Here is a 15913-nt window from a genome sequence, read left to right as displayed (position 1 = left end):
GCTACATGGCATACACTGAGGACAGTGCTAGGACACTGTAGTTAAGGCTATATGGCATACATGGATGATAGTTATGACACTGTAGTTTGGGCTACATGGCATACACTGATGATAGTGCTATGACACTATAGTTAGGGCTACATGGCATACACTGATGATAGTGCTATGACACTATAGTTATATACTGATGATACTATAGGGCTACATGGCATACACTGATGATAGTGCTATGACACTGTAGTTAGGGCTACATGGCATACACTGATGATAGTGCTATGACACTATAGTTAGGGCTACATGGCATACAGGGATGACAGTGCTAGGACATTGTAGTTAGGGCTACATAACATACACTGATGACAGTGCTAGGACACTGTAGTTAGGGCTACATGGCATACACTGATGATAGTGCTATGACACTATAGTTAGGGCTACATGGCATACACTGATGACAGTGCTATGACACTATAGTTAGGGCTACATGGCATACACTGATGATAGTGCTATGACACTATAGTTAGGGCTACATGGCATACACTGATGACAGTGCTAGGACACTGTAGTTAGGGCTACATGGCATACACTGATAGTGCTATGACACTGTAGTTAGGGCTACATGGCATACACTGATGATAGTGCTATGACACTGTAGTTAGGGCTACATGGCATACACTGATGATAGTGCTATGACACTATAGTTATATACTGATGATACTATAGGGCTACATGGCATACACTGATGATAGTGCTATGACACTATAGTTAGGGCTACATGGCATACACTGATGATAGTGCTATGACACTATAGTTAGGCTACATGGCATACACTGATGATAGTACTATGACACTGTAGTTAGGGCTACATGGCATACACTGATGATAGTTTTGATCATTCTGGGGCACAGCAAAATAATAGGCATAGTTTTATTCAAACTAAAGGGGTGGCGAAAGCCAAATAACTATGGGCTAGGCTTATAAATGCCCTTGGGCAGATAGCCTAGTATGAACCTATGAACCTATGAACCTATTCTCTCTTTCAAAGGTTGCATTCTGTAGTTGCCTGGTTTACTGGCACTGATGGCATACTCAACTGCCTAAAGTCCTCTTCCCTTTTTATTTCTACTTTTTCCTTTAAAATGAGTAATATTTTGGTATACCTTTAACTTAGGATTTTTGTTACTGAGGCCTTTCCTAGTTTTGTATTCCATCAGGTCTCTGCACACTAAATCTGGCAACACCAGATTTGCATCTTGATTTTATAGGTGTGTTTGCATTGGCAAAACCTGTTGTCAATGAGACTGATCCTTTTCATCAGTGGCGGTACATATTTACCTTACCTGGCAACAGCATGGTGAAGCTTTTCATTCAAGTGATTAGCTTTCACCTTGTCATTTTCATTCTGTGAAATGGTTTCCTGTCATCTCCATGTCAGTGAAACTGATTACCAGTGACTGTGTGGGCAAGATATAATTTATAAATATTCAAGTGCAAGAATCTGAATCTCTATCCTGATTGTTTGTCATCCTTGCCTTATTTTCCTTATTTACTGTATAGTAAGTTATACAATAAAGTAGCATGGACATCAAATTCATAGAATGGATATCAGTTTGGTGTGTGACCTTTAGTAATGTACATACATACTAAAACTGATGAAATAAAAATAATTGTGAGAGCAGAGCTCTGTGCAAGGAACATGCACATTTTTAAGTACGTCTACTGTCTGTCTGTGGACTGTTGTGCCTGGAATGGGTGTTAAAGGATCTCATATTTTGTCAGTTCAACTGTTAGTACCTATTTTTGAGGTTAGTTAACACAGGTAGTAATATGGTGAGACTGTCAGGAGGGGAGTGCTGGAATATTCAAGGAATCCATTTTTGGTTCAAAGGAATACATATAAAATTTTAATAGCATGAAACACTACCCACAACCTGATGAGAACTCACTGTACTATTTGTGGTGGTGCATGTGCACTGTTGTGCTGGGCTGTGGAAACCTTTTGAAATTTTGGGTTTGGTTGTAGAGGCATTTGGGACCAGATTTTAAATAAAGATTCTTTTAGCTTGGATCACTTACACAGGGCGCTGCAACACTGTTTCATCTGCATACAGAGTCATCCTGGCTAAGATAAATATATCTTATTGATTTATTGTACTTGTACTTGCTTTGCACAGTAATCACACTCCTGTTTTTAAGCATTTTTCAAAGCATTTATTTCATTTAGTGGCAAAAACAGTAATTTCTCTGTTTGTTTTTTTTTTCCTAGTTCTGTTTGGCTTCATTCTGCCTTGCAGGAGGGGAAATAAGCCAGGGACTTAGTTGTCTGGTGGATTTTTGTTGTGTAATGTGTATTTAAGAGTTACTTTTGCTGTACTTTTACTTTAAGAAATCCCAGGATCATCTGTCATGTAGCAGAATGCGTTTGCCTGGTCTCTCTGAGTTGGGAAGCACCAGGGAGTGCAAAGTGTGGTCAAACTTTTTTCACTGCTATAAATCAGGCAAATTTGCTGCTCACTTTGCAACAGCAGTTAGCAGTGCCATATATAATTGCAAATGCCTAGAAATTAAGATTTCCCTAAAACGTTAGGATTAGGGCCAAAACCTCAAACAACATGGCACTGAGTGGGATTAAACTTAGAGCAGCTAGCTTGCGCAACAACTAGCACTATATAACATCTTCCCCTTAACCCAGGAAACTAGTTTGAGTACCAAATAGCACTACCATATCGTAACACTATATATTATCTCACCCTTAACCACAGAAGCTATCTTAGTGGACCCCTGTTAAAACCCAGTCCTTAATCCTAAACAGCCCACAACTTGGGTATGCACTTTCCAAATGTCATGATCTACTTACTAAAAAACACACCTCCAAGTTGGTTACACAGGATGATACCAGCTCATCCATATGCAAGACACCATAGTCCTTACCACATCATGGCCAGCTATACGTCACCATCTGTATTCCCCTTGAGTCTCACAACTCGAAAGCAAAACATACTAGAGGAGCTCACCTTCAAACTAAACACCCTATTAGTGGATGAGTTTAACTACCCCTCTACAGACTGGGAAAATTACACTGCTTCAAACGTACAGGCGTGATGCTTCCCAGACTTTAACATAAACACCCTAGAACAGACAGTGCACACTTCAACAACAGGATCAAACATAGTGGATCTGGTATGCACCAACATGGCAGACTGTTGCTGAAGCCAAAAACAAAAACACCACCTCTGTGTCCCAACAACATTCCTGGGTGCCTTCTGAACAGTATAAAACACTACATATCAGGACCACTTGAGGCACTCTTTAACTACATCCTTGAAATAAGCTATGTTTCAAGTGAATGGAGAAATGCAACAGTCATTCCCTTTCACAAGGGTGAACCATCAACTGACCCAGAGAACTACAGGCCCATCAAACTATCAAATTCACAGATGACTCTCTCTGCCTCACCAGGTTCACAGATGACTAAGCTGGAAGCTATTATAGATTCGCTCAAGACACCAACATCTTCCAAGAGGGTTTAACACAGACAAATGTTTGGTGCCAGCTATGACCTAAAACTCAATGCCAAAAAATGCATTATAATGTCATTTTGGAAACTGTCAGCCCACTTTAATTACTTTATTAATAAAACACCTCTTAAGAGTCAACCTAGAAGTAAATTAATCTTGGAACATATCTGGGCAGCAATCTGTCCTTTGACCAGTATGTAGCTAAGATAGTAGATAATCATTCTATAACACCCAATTTATAGGTAAGAGTATGGTATCCAGCTCCAAGAAAAAGTTATAGTACCACTTTACTCTAGACTTTTCAGACCTATCATGGAGTACATTGCCCCTTTTAGCATGTACCTAACCAGACGGAATGCCCACAAAGATTTCTCACTAGGAGAAGTCAGGGGATATCCTTTACTGTTTATCTAAAGGCTCAGTCTTTGTATTCAGTCTCCTGCAGATTGCTGAAAGGGGGGGTATTTGGCTGGCTTTCTCCTGATGGATCTGCAGATGTGCAAAACAGATGGAACCAGAAACACTACATTCAGGGATCTAAACTTGCTTGTGACAAACAGAACATGCTGGAGAGACAGGTGCAAGTCCCAAAGGATACCCCCATTATGGAATAGGTTCCACATATATATAAAACAGAGTTCATCCCTGACTCTATTCAAATAAAACCTAAACCATTGGATGAAAAATTGTAAATTTACCCCAAGTTTGACCCTTATGGATAGAGGCGGTCAATAAGAAAAGTATTATCCTACCTAACACTCCCCCGTACAAATCCTTTGTTACCGCTCTATTAGCATTCCCCCCCATATTGATGTACATAATACTAGGGATCCAAATGGTTTGGGGTACACATCTAGGCTTGTAAGGGCCCTAGTGGTGATTAGCAAAGTAACAACATATGAACAATATGTTAACACTTAATTGGACATTGGCTCTTCAATAACTGTACAGCTCTTACTGTCAGAACTGAAGGTAATTGGGGGGATATATATATATATATATATATATAAAGCAAAACAGGTTAAAAGAAATATTTGATATCTGTTTCAATCACTGTCACCATCTTGTCCTACACCTCACTTCAGTACTAGAAATCAAGCTGGTTCAGGCCAATCACTACGATCATGCTAAGCATTATTTTGGCCAAATTTCAACCTAAGATAGTATAAGATGGTAATCCCTTCACTTCAATAAATTAATAATTAAGGTATAAAAATGTATTACACACTCATATTTTAAAATATTAATATATTTTATATGATATATATATATATATATATATATATATATATATATATATATATATATATTGATTAGCACTGACTTTGACCACTTAAGAGTTACCTAAATGATAATTAGATTTTAGTTTAAATGGCCAATACATTTTCTTTAAATAAACTGCATCCCAGTAAAAAATAGGTTTATTGAATCATTTATTAAGGGGAATCATGGACCTTACTAGACTGAGGTTTATTGGGAGTACGTATCTCATTTTTGCAGAAAATGTATTGAATGTATTGCATTAATTCTTATTCACAGAGTTGCCTGATTTAGGCTTATGTTAATCCAGACCTCTGATTTTATTGTTTTCCTGCACAGGTTCTCTACCACCACAGTCTTTAAAATTGCCAGAATAACTGTAGAGGCTGAGGATTTGTTCCATGAGTTAGAATCTGTGAACTGTAGAGGCTGAGGATTTTTTTCATGAGTTAGAATCTGAGAGAGTAACAAAGTCCCTTCTGGGTCCAAGAGAGGTAAGATAATAGCCAAACTAGATTCCTCACAGTGAAGTCCTGGCAAAGATTAGCAGGCACAACCTCAGAAGGCTGGTGAAGCCACACCAGAACTGGATGTTTAGCTGGAAGCCAGCACTGCAACAGCCACCAGAGATGAATCAGGTAATGAAGGTTTCCTTGGCAAGGAGACTAGGAAAGGGGACGGGTAGTTTTAGAGAATCAAACACAGGAAGAATACCTTCAAGAATTCCTGGAGTCACTTCTAGTTGCTGGCAGGGGTGGCTAGTTTGATTTGGTTTTAGAAAACAGGTTTGGCTCCTCAAAACAAGCATTCTTTCTAGCATCCATCAAGTATTTGTCCCCTCCTCATACAGATCAAGACAATTATTTCAAGAGGCTGAAGGTCAGTTTACAAATATCTCAGGGGCAATCCTGTTTCTGAACATGTGATGCTGATTTTAATGTCACTGGTGCCCCCAGCAGACATTACAATGGTCTCTCTCCAAAGTTAAATGTTATTCCCCTGGGTCACATATAACAGCTCACATACCTAAAGCCATTAAAGAAAAAATTATTAAGGGAGAATGCATATACATATTTGATTTAGCAGATGCTGGTGGGAGACCATGGTTATTAGAAGATGAAAGTCACCCTAGATAGATTAAACATAAGGCAGATTCTTGATTTTCATGGCTGTGATATTTAAAATGACCCTCGAATGGCTCTGTCTCTGACTTTTGTTATTTGTTGACTATTAAGGAAGCCCATCATGTGCATGTGGGGGAGGGGGTTATCTTGGTTAGGTTATGACCAAAGGTTCGGGAAACTAAAAGCTGTTGACAAATCATTAACATGGGTTCAGTGATACCCTGATACTTGGTTAAGCACCATGTTGGACAGAACTTCTTACAGCAATGTGGGTACCAATTCAGATTCTCAGACCATAATGACTTTTAAAGACTGTTTGTGGCCAGCTTGCCATTTCTCTCACCATGTTCATATTGCAGTAAATCCCATTCTGCTTACAACTGCTGTCAGAAGTTTAGTCAAGTCAGTCTGATACCTGGTGTTCAGAGTTATACGTTTTCCCCTTTTAAGCAGTTAAGGTCCTTTCAGGGGAGAGGCTTCTTTCAAGGCAACAGAGGTTTTGCTTCACACATCTAACGAAGCAACAAATTAATTAAGAAACTCTTATCCTCAAGTCTGAGTCCTACTCCAACAGCTGGACAGCAGTGTTACTGGTGCAATGATTTCACATGATTTTTCATTTACATCCAATGGTCCCTTTAATAATAAGCTTGTCGAGAAATTGAAATCTACCCTGGGGAAGACAACATTGTACTGAATATTCCTAAAGAATAATTAAAAGCTGGTAGGATGATTGGCCCATTTAACACTTCACTTTGGGACCAATTCATGACCTCACCCATTTGACTTGTTACAAAGAAGAAAGAAAATTAATTTTACCTAATTTTATCACCTTTTCCTTACATGGGTTCCACGGCCCCTACCTCCACTTTTCTGAGTCACAAGTAGTGCTTACTGTCCCAGAGGGGCAGATAATTCAGAGCAGCTGAAGTTTTTATTCTTGGTGGAGCTGAGGAAGCACCGTGTATGCTGCAAGTGGGGGGGGGGGGGTGACGCCAAAAGGCAAATAATGGATAACAGTTCATTTTGATGTGATACATACATTTTACAGTTTACAGTTTTGTAGCCACGGTGGTACAGCGGTTGCGTTGTTGCCTCACAGCAAGAGGTTCTCCCATTCGATTCTTAGCTAGTGTGTGGGGAGTGCCTTCTGTGTGGAGTCTGCATGTCCTCCCCGCGGTCAAGTGGCCTCCGAAAGACATGCGTGAATGGGCGTGCCTTTGCTGAAGGTTGGGCATCGGGCTGGCAACTTGGCACCATAAAAATCTACTGCCAATCATTAGTGGTCTGGAGTTCCGCTGTGGCGACCCCTTACTGGGAAAAGCCCAACAACAACATACATTTTACAATTTTGTTATTTGAATGAAGTATTCTTAAAAACAATTGGCTGATGAATTCATGTATTTTGATTCTTTTAATAAATGGTCGCAATCCATGCACTTATATTTGGTCTTTGTTCAAGGAAGGAAGGTCTTATAGTTAACAATTAAAAGCAGCATACTATTACAGTAGCTAGAATAGCATTCAGAACAAAATCTGTCACGTCATCAAGCCATTAAAACTAAAGATAAAGCTGTAATGCTAACACTTATTGAAAATAACTTTTATAGGACTATCTTCTGTCATAATAAAATTCTCAGACTACAATGTTCACAAAAAAGTGTGTTAAAACCATTTTAAATCAGCAACATGTTAACAATCTCAGGAGAGCTGCATATTTAATACATCTCTTATCTCTAGAATCATTTTTTTGTACAATTCTATAGGATTTAATACTTTTAAATGCCCATAGTATGTCAAATAAAGCGAAATAGGTCCATGTCATTATACAGATATATGGACCTAATATACTATATGTAAGAAAAGCATGAGTAAAATTTCATATGGACAGTAATGAGATTAATCCTGATTATATGCTTAAACAAGACAGTGTTCATAAAGCTATGGAAGATGGAGCTTTTTTAACACAGGAATGCATATGCAAGTTTGCTATCTGATAGCCAAACTGACTTTGGCCTAGTCAAAAGTCCATGTTGGTGTATAAACCCATCAAATGTGTTGATGCCTACTTTCCTCCCTACGCAATCCCAGTATCTGATAGAGGAAGCCTTTGCTCTAGATTGTTGAGGACACAGCAGTTAGGTGTAGTGTTTTAAGGATTTTAATACTGATTAGACTGGAAGGAACTATGATGCACCAAATGCGATCATTCACGTTTCTGATGTGAAAGCCAAATAATATCTTGTTAACTTGTACTGACAGAAAACCAAGTACGGAGAATATTCCTGTCCTGCTAAGTGCATCCCAGCCTAGTAACATGTCTTTAGAAAAGGATATCAGATAGTATCAGTGATCAATACATTATGTTTGAAGTTCATAACAAGTCATAGTAGTAACTAATTACAAATAGTGAAGAGTCAGGTGTCTGAAACAATCACTGCAGGATAAGGCAAATCAAATTATATAAGGAACTAACTAGTGAATCCTAGACAAACTACCTACTAGTTATTTACTTTGTGAAGACCATCCTGAACATTTTAGATGGTCCTGCAACCTGTAGTCTGTCAGGATAAAACATGGAAATCTTGTTCTCTGGAACCACTCATAATTTCCAGGAATAGGGCAGAGCAAAAGCATGTCTCAGACAGGAATGCCTACTCACACCATCTATATAGACAAGTTTGGAATTATTGTAAAGATGCTATCAAGATGATCAAATAAGCAGCATTTGGCTTTAGTTCATCTATTAAAATACAAAGACAAAACATTTTGAAAAGCAAATTAATGGACATCCATATATTAGTAAATATTCTACAATAAGTGATGAAGCTTTCCTCCAGGAGCCTAAAATGAGAATGGGCCTCAACTCTGTTAGGTAAGCAACTAAATCACATAAAAACAATCAAACAAATAACTTGAACCATTACAAGAACTACATGGAGTTTAAAACTGCAAACAGTGCTCTAGAAATGTATTATTTTACTCCCTTAGCAATTATGCTTACAGAAAAACTTCATTTTTTTTAACACAAAGTTTGCGACCACTCTTGTAATAAAGTCATTTCCGACAATATGTTCCAAATCAAGACACTTGTTCACTGTCGACCAAATCCTTTACTAACAGAGGTTAAGTACTTCTGTTCCATTGGAACTTCATTAGAACTCAAAAAAATATTTCCTGTTTTTTTAATAGTAAATCAAGGGCAGAGAAGCAACAACAGATTACCCAATTAACATTTACTAAAATCCTTCTCACTTAAATATTTACATCACAATAATATAAAAATAAAATTCATGTAGGGTCAACAGTTATGGTAAGGTCAAGAAGTACAAGTCCTTAAATATGGAGAGTAAGCCCACCATAAAGGGCTGGGCATCATGGGTGTGTGGAGTTCCGCAATACTAGGGGCCCAGAACAGTGCTCATTCAACTGTAGTTTCAGATCACTGTTGGATGACAGCTGCCGCTTGTGGATTGCTCCTCCCTTTTTCAGTGTCCTTGACAAGAAAGGATCAGGGAATGGAGTATAAGACAGAATGTTTTAGTGGGGGAAACAGAATACAAAAAAATAAAAAAATCTTTGACCTTGATTTACCATTCCAAGTTCCAGTCTCCCTGTAGTTCTTGAATGACCCATTGAAAAATCATATATTTAGTGCAGGATTTTATTCACACTAGAAAGCAACATATATTTTTGTTAAAAAATACTTACATATGCTGGGTCCGACCTCGTATTATTTCTAAATTTTCAAAAATACTGAGATCAGTGAAATTAGCAGGCCAATACACAATCATCAGAAATCCTAAATGGAAAAAATATTAAAGTTATAAATCCATCAAATTCACCAGATCCCCAAACAGTCCATTAAGAAAAGTTACAGCATAATTTCAAACATAGCAGACACTACAGTAAGAACTAGAAATCTTAACTACAATTAACTAGGACAACAAGATAACAAATTAAGTTGCTTTTGTTGTGGTCAAACTGGCCAATGAGATATTTCTGCAAAGTGAAAAGGGGGTGTTTGCTCACACAAAACAGAACAGAATAAATAAAATACAATCCTTTCACTATAGAGATCAAAACAGGTGCAAAGATTACATGTAATCACAAAGTTAGGTATGTAGACTTCAGATATATGGTTCACAACATTAACATTATGAAGCAAACAAAAATGATACAATTGTTATTCCTTGCTGCAAATCAGTTTACACCTACAACATTTGCTTTACTGAAAGTGAACTCTATATTCAATCTGATCACTAACTTATGATGGTTTTGCAACTACCCTAAACACATCTCAGAAGGTAGATATTTTTTTTTCAATATTTCTTTATTGTTTGTTTTCAATATACATAATTTCACAAGAGTAAACACAGGTGCTATATGACTGGTATACCAACAATATTTGAAGAACATATTTACACTATTTACATGAATGCTTTCATATTTTGCTAGTATAAAAAGAGATAAGCTTTGTTTTCTCCAGGGTTAAACCATCAGGTTAGAATAGCGCTATATAATGTTATGATTTTATTGTATATGTTGTAAATGTTTTCTAAAATTAATTATTTATGCAAGTATTATATTGAAGATTTGTTCCCAACGTTTCAAAATGTTAGGGTTTTTGTTTTGTCTGTTTATTAGGTATTTGTGGGCTAATATATGTTTTATCGCTAGATACCTGAAGTTATTCCATGAGATTTTTAGATGGGGTCAGCCAGTTTGTAGCTATGTACAATTTCATTAATAGGAAAATATTGATTAGGATGATTGCTTGAGTTTAGGATAGGTTAATTGGGGGAATATGTAGTATCGTGAATTCCCAAGTGAGCGTTGACGATTGACATCCCATCTTTTGTAGCTGTACTTTCAGGGAATTCCAAAGTTTGTATACACATTTACAGCTCCAGAACATATGTAAAAGGTCAGCAATCTCATCTTTACAATATGGGCAGAATTGGGAGTTTCTAGAGTTAAATTTATGTAGTCTAAGGTGTGTGTAATAAGCATTGTTATATATCATGAGTTGAGTAAATCCTAACTTTTGAATAGGTATGGATTTTATTGTTAGGTTGAATGCTTGTAATATTTTATAATTTTCTACCAATGGTATTTTTTCTTTCCAAAAGTTTGATAAGAGTATATGTTCTTGATATTTCAGGTCCTTGATCATTTTATATGAACATGTTATAAATTTACTGTGTTGTAGAATGGCTTGGTATAATGAGTTACACTTCATTAAGTTGTCTTTATTGATGTTTATATCCTGTAGGTAGTTTGTCTTAAGATCGACAAATATGGCTTGGGAAGGCCCATTTGGTCTCTTATTTCATTAGTGGGACCGTTCAAATATGGGTAGAGATCTTGTAGTGCAGAAGGTAGATATTGACAAACCCAACAACTGTTTCTGAAGTAGACATATAGGTATTAAGCATGGAAAAAACAAAGCCATGCTATATGGCATTCAAGCAAAATGCTGGTCCTTCAGTCAAAAACCAGCAATTTCTAAATAATTTTGCTGCTTAGTTATTTCCACAGACCCAAGATGACAATTCACGCCACAGTTGACTCTTCCTAAGAGTAATACTTAGCAGTTGCCTGTACTGTACATTAACTGCCACATTTCTGTTAACAGGATCAGCCTTTCCAAATCCTTCATTAGACCTTTCTCTCATTTTCCATGGTTGCATATATTTTTATAATGACTGAAGAGGTAGCCCTTACCTATTTTCCTTCAAACATGGCTGAAACAAAATACTGAAGGGAAATACATACAGAAGTGAGCCACACAAAACTCTAGTAGTTAGACTTCCTATTTCTGTTATCCTTTTCTTCATAACCCATTGAATCATATTCTTCAACTAAATAGCATTTAAGTGCCCTGTGTCCAGCTTCACCAGTTTTCCTATCACTTTCTATAACTGATTAATTGAAAAAAAAGATTATGAATTCCAAAACAAGAAAAGTCTATAGGAATCCCCCCTCCTTGACCCTAGGCATAAAACTGTGCTACATTTGACTGACATGTCAAATGACAGAAAGCAGGATGGTGAAAATCAGTAATGGAAAGTATCTCAAGAGTACCAGGAAAACAGTTTTTCTTAATTATGAGATTTATGAGGTTGGGAGAACCAAGAAGTAGCTAGTAAACATGAAAATGTTTTTTTAATAAAAAAGATTATCTGAATTTGGCAACAGACTTGGGTAGTTTACCAAGGATATTAATATCTCATCAACTATTTAAATTTATTGGTCATCCCACTGTATTCCATAGAACAAGAATACAAAAACGTACCCACCACCTTTCAATTTCTCTTGCTCTTTTAAATGTAGTGACTCTCAGACAGCTAAAGCTTAAGTTACCCCATTTTTCATATCTAACTGCTTAGTGCACACTGCAGTGCTTAGGATATAAGCCCATTTTTTTCATCTTGCCTTTAAACATCTATTGCAAGACCACAAGTTACTGGAGAGCCCACATTCTGCCTCTCAGTAGTCATCTTGGGATTAGTGCTTCTATTTTCTTCTAGTGAGAGATGGAGCACAGGAACATTATTTTCTGGAGACTGCTGGTCACCAGAAAGCCTAATAACTGCTTCACAGGTGACATCTTGGAATTACAGCTTACGGTCTACTCCTGGTGAAAACAGGAGCAGAGTGCATTTAATTCCTGACTGTTTCTGGTTGGGCAGTGATTGCTTGTGTTTTATGTACCTGATTGGTCTGGTTGCTATGCAAGACATCTACCAGGAAAAGGCTACAACAAGCATGCAGAACCTTGCATCATCTGGGACAAGATTGTGGATTACCAAATAGGCTGTGGTATGCTTTTCAGCTTGAGATTGGTGCTAATGTTTTGTTTCTGGGAGAGAAGAAGTGAAGGAGCATTGTATCCCATCAGAGTGAAGCTGTGGTGAAACCAGTACCAGCAATAGCCAGGCAGTAGCCATTCACGCAACTATCCTCCTTTCAAAATTCTTGACAAACTAATTCTTTGTTTTCAGTAAGTACTGTTTGATTTGTTTCTAACTTCAGAACATTTGCCTAAATAATGTATCCTTAAATTTTCAGTCTCTGTGTATTAGTTCCCCTGCAAGTGTTTGGCAGTGCCCTGTACAGACACAGACACCTTGAGTGGCATTTTTCCTGTGAAAGCACAATTGAAATTTCACCAATACCTAGTTGCCCACAACACAACTAGTTTGCAGTGACAACCACTGTCCCCATAATTGCAAACAGGATACTCCTGACATTGCTTTATATTCTCACTCCAGTCAATAAAAGGTAGTCTGTTTCCATGTATATGAACTTTCCCACTATCTCCATTACCAACTTTGTGGATATGGGCACCCTGAGGTAATGTAGAAATTGCCTCATGTTTACTGATAAACAATTCTCAAACTGATATGGTATGCGAGAGATGTATTTACACAATGTCACTGGAGGCAAAGCTTTCACATAAAAGTACTCCTACTGTCAATAAGGTCAGCAGTACACAAAAGCTGCACCCATCACACACAATTTAAAGCAGACCTATATACTGAGGCACTTAACCTCAACCACTTCCTAGAGGAAGTGCACATAACAAATACCCTCAGCAGCCCCCAATGTACTCTTTCAGAACAACACCCACATCAACATATATAGCCACATCTCCTGGAGCCTTTACTTCTAATCCCATAAGGCAAACTACCATACAATCCAACATTCTGGTCATTGAAGACTCGATCATGAGACACACTGATGTCCCTCTCACCAGGCTGAGTAAGAAGAAAGTCACGGTCAGTTGCTTATCAGGGGCTAGGATCTACCACATTACGCATAAACTCAGGTCATTGCACCACAAATACCAGTATGACTCAGTCATAGTCCATGTGGGAGTAAGTGACCTGAGATGGACCTCTCCAGACCATATGAAGAGAGACATCATGGCGCTCTCAAAATGTGTGTCAGACTGGTATGAGCCGAGCATCGATCAGCATTTTACCTTCTCCAGGGATGATGCCACAATACGAACAAAAGATAACTGACATTAATAACTGGCTAAGTTTCTGGTGCCATTCAAAGAGGGTGCAACATTTGTCAGCATGGAAGGAGATGGTCAACAGACCACGCTGCTGATGGTCTGCACCTCTCCCCTCTAGCCTTTCGAATATGAGCTAAACCACTGTCTTCCCCATAGTGCCTTTTTTTAGGCAATGCCAAATAAAGTACTTCTGACATAGCAAATCAACACCTAGAAAATCTAAAGGTATTACTGCTCAGTGCTATGAGTCTAAACAAAAAACTCCACTCCCTAGAAGCTCTCTTCACCCTAGAGAATGCTGATGTCTCTGCAGTCATTGAGACATGGTTTAAAGCCGTGAAGAGCACACCAACAGTGCAAGGCTATAAAGCTTTTCACACATTTAGACCAGCTACTGCACAGACAGGGACTAAAGGTGGAGGTGTCTCAATTTACTTCAAAAATAAATATACCTCAAGGCTCGTCAAACAGGAGAATGCACTTGGGTTGCTCCATGTTCAAATCACCATAGGCAAAATCCAATACCACTTCCTTGCAAGCTATAGGCCCCCCTGTATGACCCAGGAAACCAATACCATGTATTTAATTTAAACGTATTGGAAACACTCACCATCCAACCCAATACCATACTCATGGGTGACTTTAATTACCCCATTCTTAGCTGGGAATCCTATATGACACCAAACGTACAGGCACAGAGACTCCTGGATTTTGTAAGCACAAACTCCATGGACCAGATTGTCAATACAACAAGGGGTGCAACCATACTGTATCTGGTCCACAATAATATGGGAGAGTGCTGCACACCTTCAACAGTCTTCTCTGGTAAGCTCAGACCACAAAATGGTCTCCTTTGAAGTAAAACTAAAACCTGGACCCCCAAGACAAACTAGGAATATACAGGAACTACTTGAAGGCTGATTTCCTGCTATTAAATGATAAGCTGGCAAAATTTCAAGTCCCCATAGACCCTGAAAACACTGCTGCCTATGCAGAACTTTTCACAGAAATCATGTACAAGCATATTAATAGCTGCATGGAGGCAGCTATACCCACCAAGAAGTAGTACAGAATGTACTTGAAAAGCCACGTTAGTGGAATCACAAAATCAATAGGCTGTATAACAGGAGGAAGAAAATTATGGCAAAAATTAGGAGGTGCAGCACCCAGCAGGATAAAAGCACTCTCATCAAACTAAACAAGCAACTCAGAGAACAAATAGAGTCCAGCAAAGCCAAATTTGAGGTAAATTTGGCCTCCCAGGCCAAGGACAGCCACAAAGCATTCTTTAACTATGTCCGCATCCTCAAGGGCAATACACGATTGTGTGCAGAGCTCATTGTAAATGGAGCCACCTATAATGAGGTAGAAGATATAGCAAACCTACTTGCCAATAAATTCAGCTCCAGCTTTACCGCTGTCTCCCCCTCAACCTTCCCTCAGGAAATACCACCAAATATAATACCACTAGGGAACAGGTCATTAATGGTCTCTCTAAGGGCAAGAACATTGCATCAGTGGGCCCAGACAATATTCCAGGATGCCTTCTAAATAGCATGAAACACGACCTATCAGGCACTCTGAAACTGCGATTTAATTGTAGCCTACAAACAGGTTTCATGCCTTATGAATGGAAAAGAACAACTGTCACCCCTCTACACAAAGGTGGGCCATCTACAGACCCTGGAAACTACAGGCCCATAAGTCTCACTAGCCTTATATGTAAAGCTACGGAAAGAATGATCATGGAAATAATCAGAAGTGAATAAGTAAACCTCCAGACACTGGACCCAACCCAGTTTGGTTTTGTCAAGGGCAAGTCATGTCTACTCAACCTGTTGGACTTCTTTGAGAAGGTCATCAAAGCAATGGATGAGGGCAAAATGGTTCAAACTGCCTACCTTGACCTGACCAAGGCATCTGACACAATACCCCATTTGGGCATTGTTGACAAACTCAAGAGGTTAGGTACAAACCCTTGAGTC

General features: G+C 38.4%; 1 protein-coding gene across 1 annotated transcript in view; it reads right to left on the bottom strand.

Moving 5' to 3' along the window:
• Positions 1-15913, bottom strand: part of EGFR (epidermal growth factor receptor) — a 1653396-nt gene that overhangs the window by 534299 nt on the left and 1103184 nt on the right. Inside the window, exon 11 of the mRNA XM_044064990.1 lies at positions 9611-9701. Coding sequence (XP_043920925.1) covers positions 9611-9701 — 91 coding nt within the window. The remainder of the gene's footprint in view (positions 1-9610; positions 9702-15913) is intronic.

The sequence above is a fragment of the Protopterus annectens genome, chromosome 3.part0, assembly GCF_019279795.1.
Source record: "Protopterus annectens isolate FY-2018-M chromosome 3.part0, PAN1.0, whole genome shotgun sequence".
In the NCBI taxonomy this organism is placed as follows: Eukaryota; Metazoa; Chordata; order Ceratodontiformes; family Protopteridae; genus Protopterus; species Protopterus annectens.
Note: the sequence above shows the minus strand (reverse complement) of the source record. Positions and strands in the feature narration are given on the sequence as shown.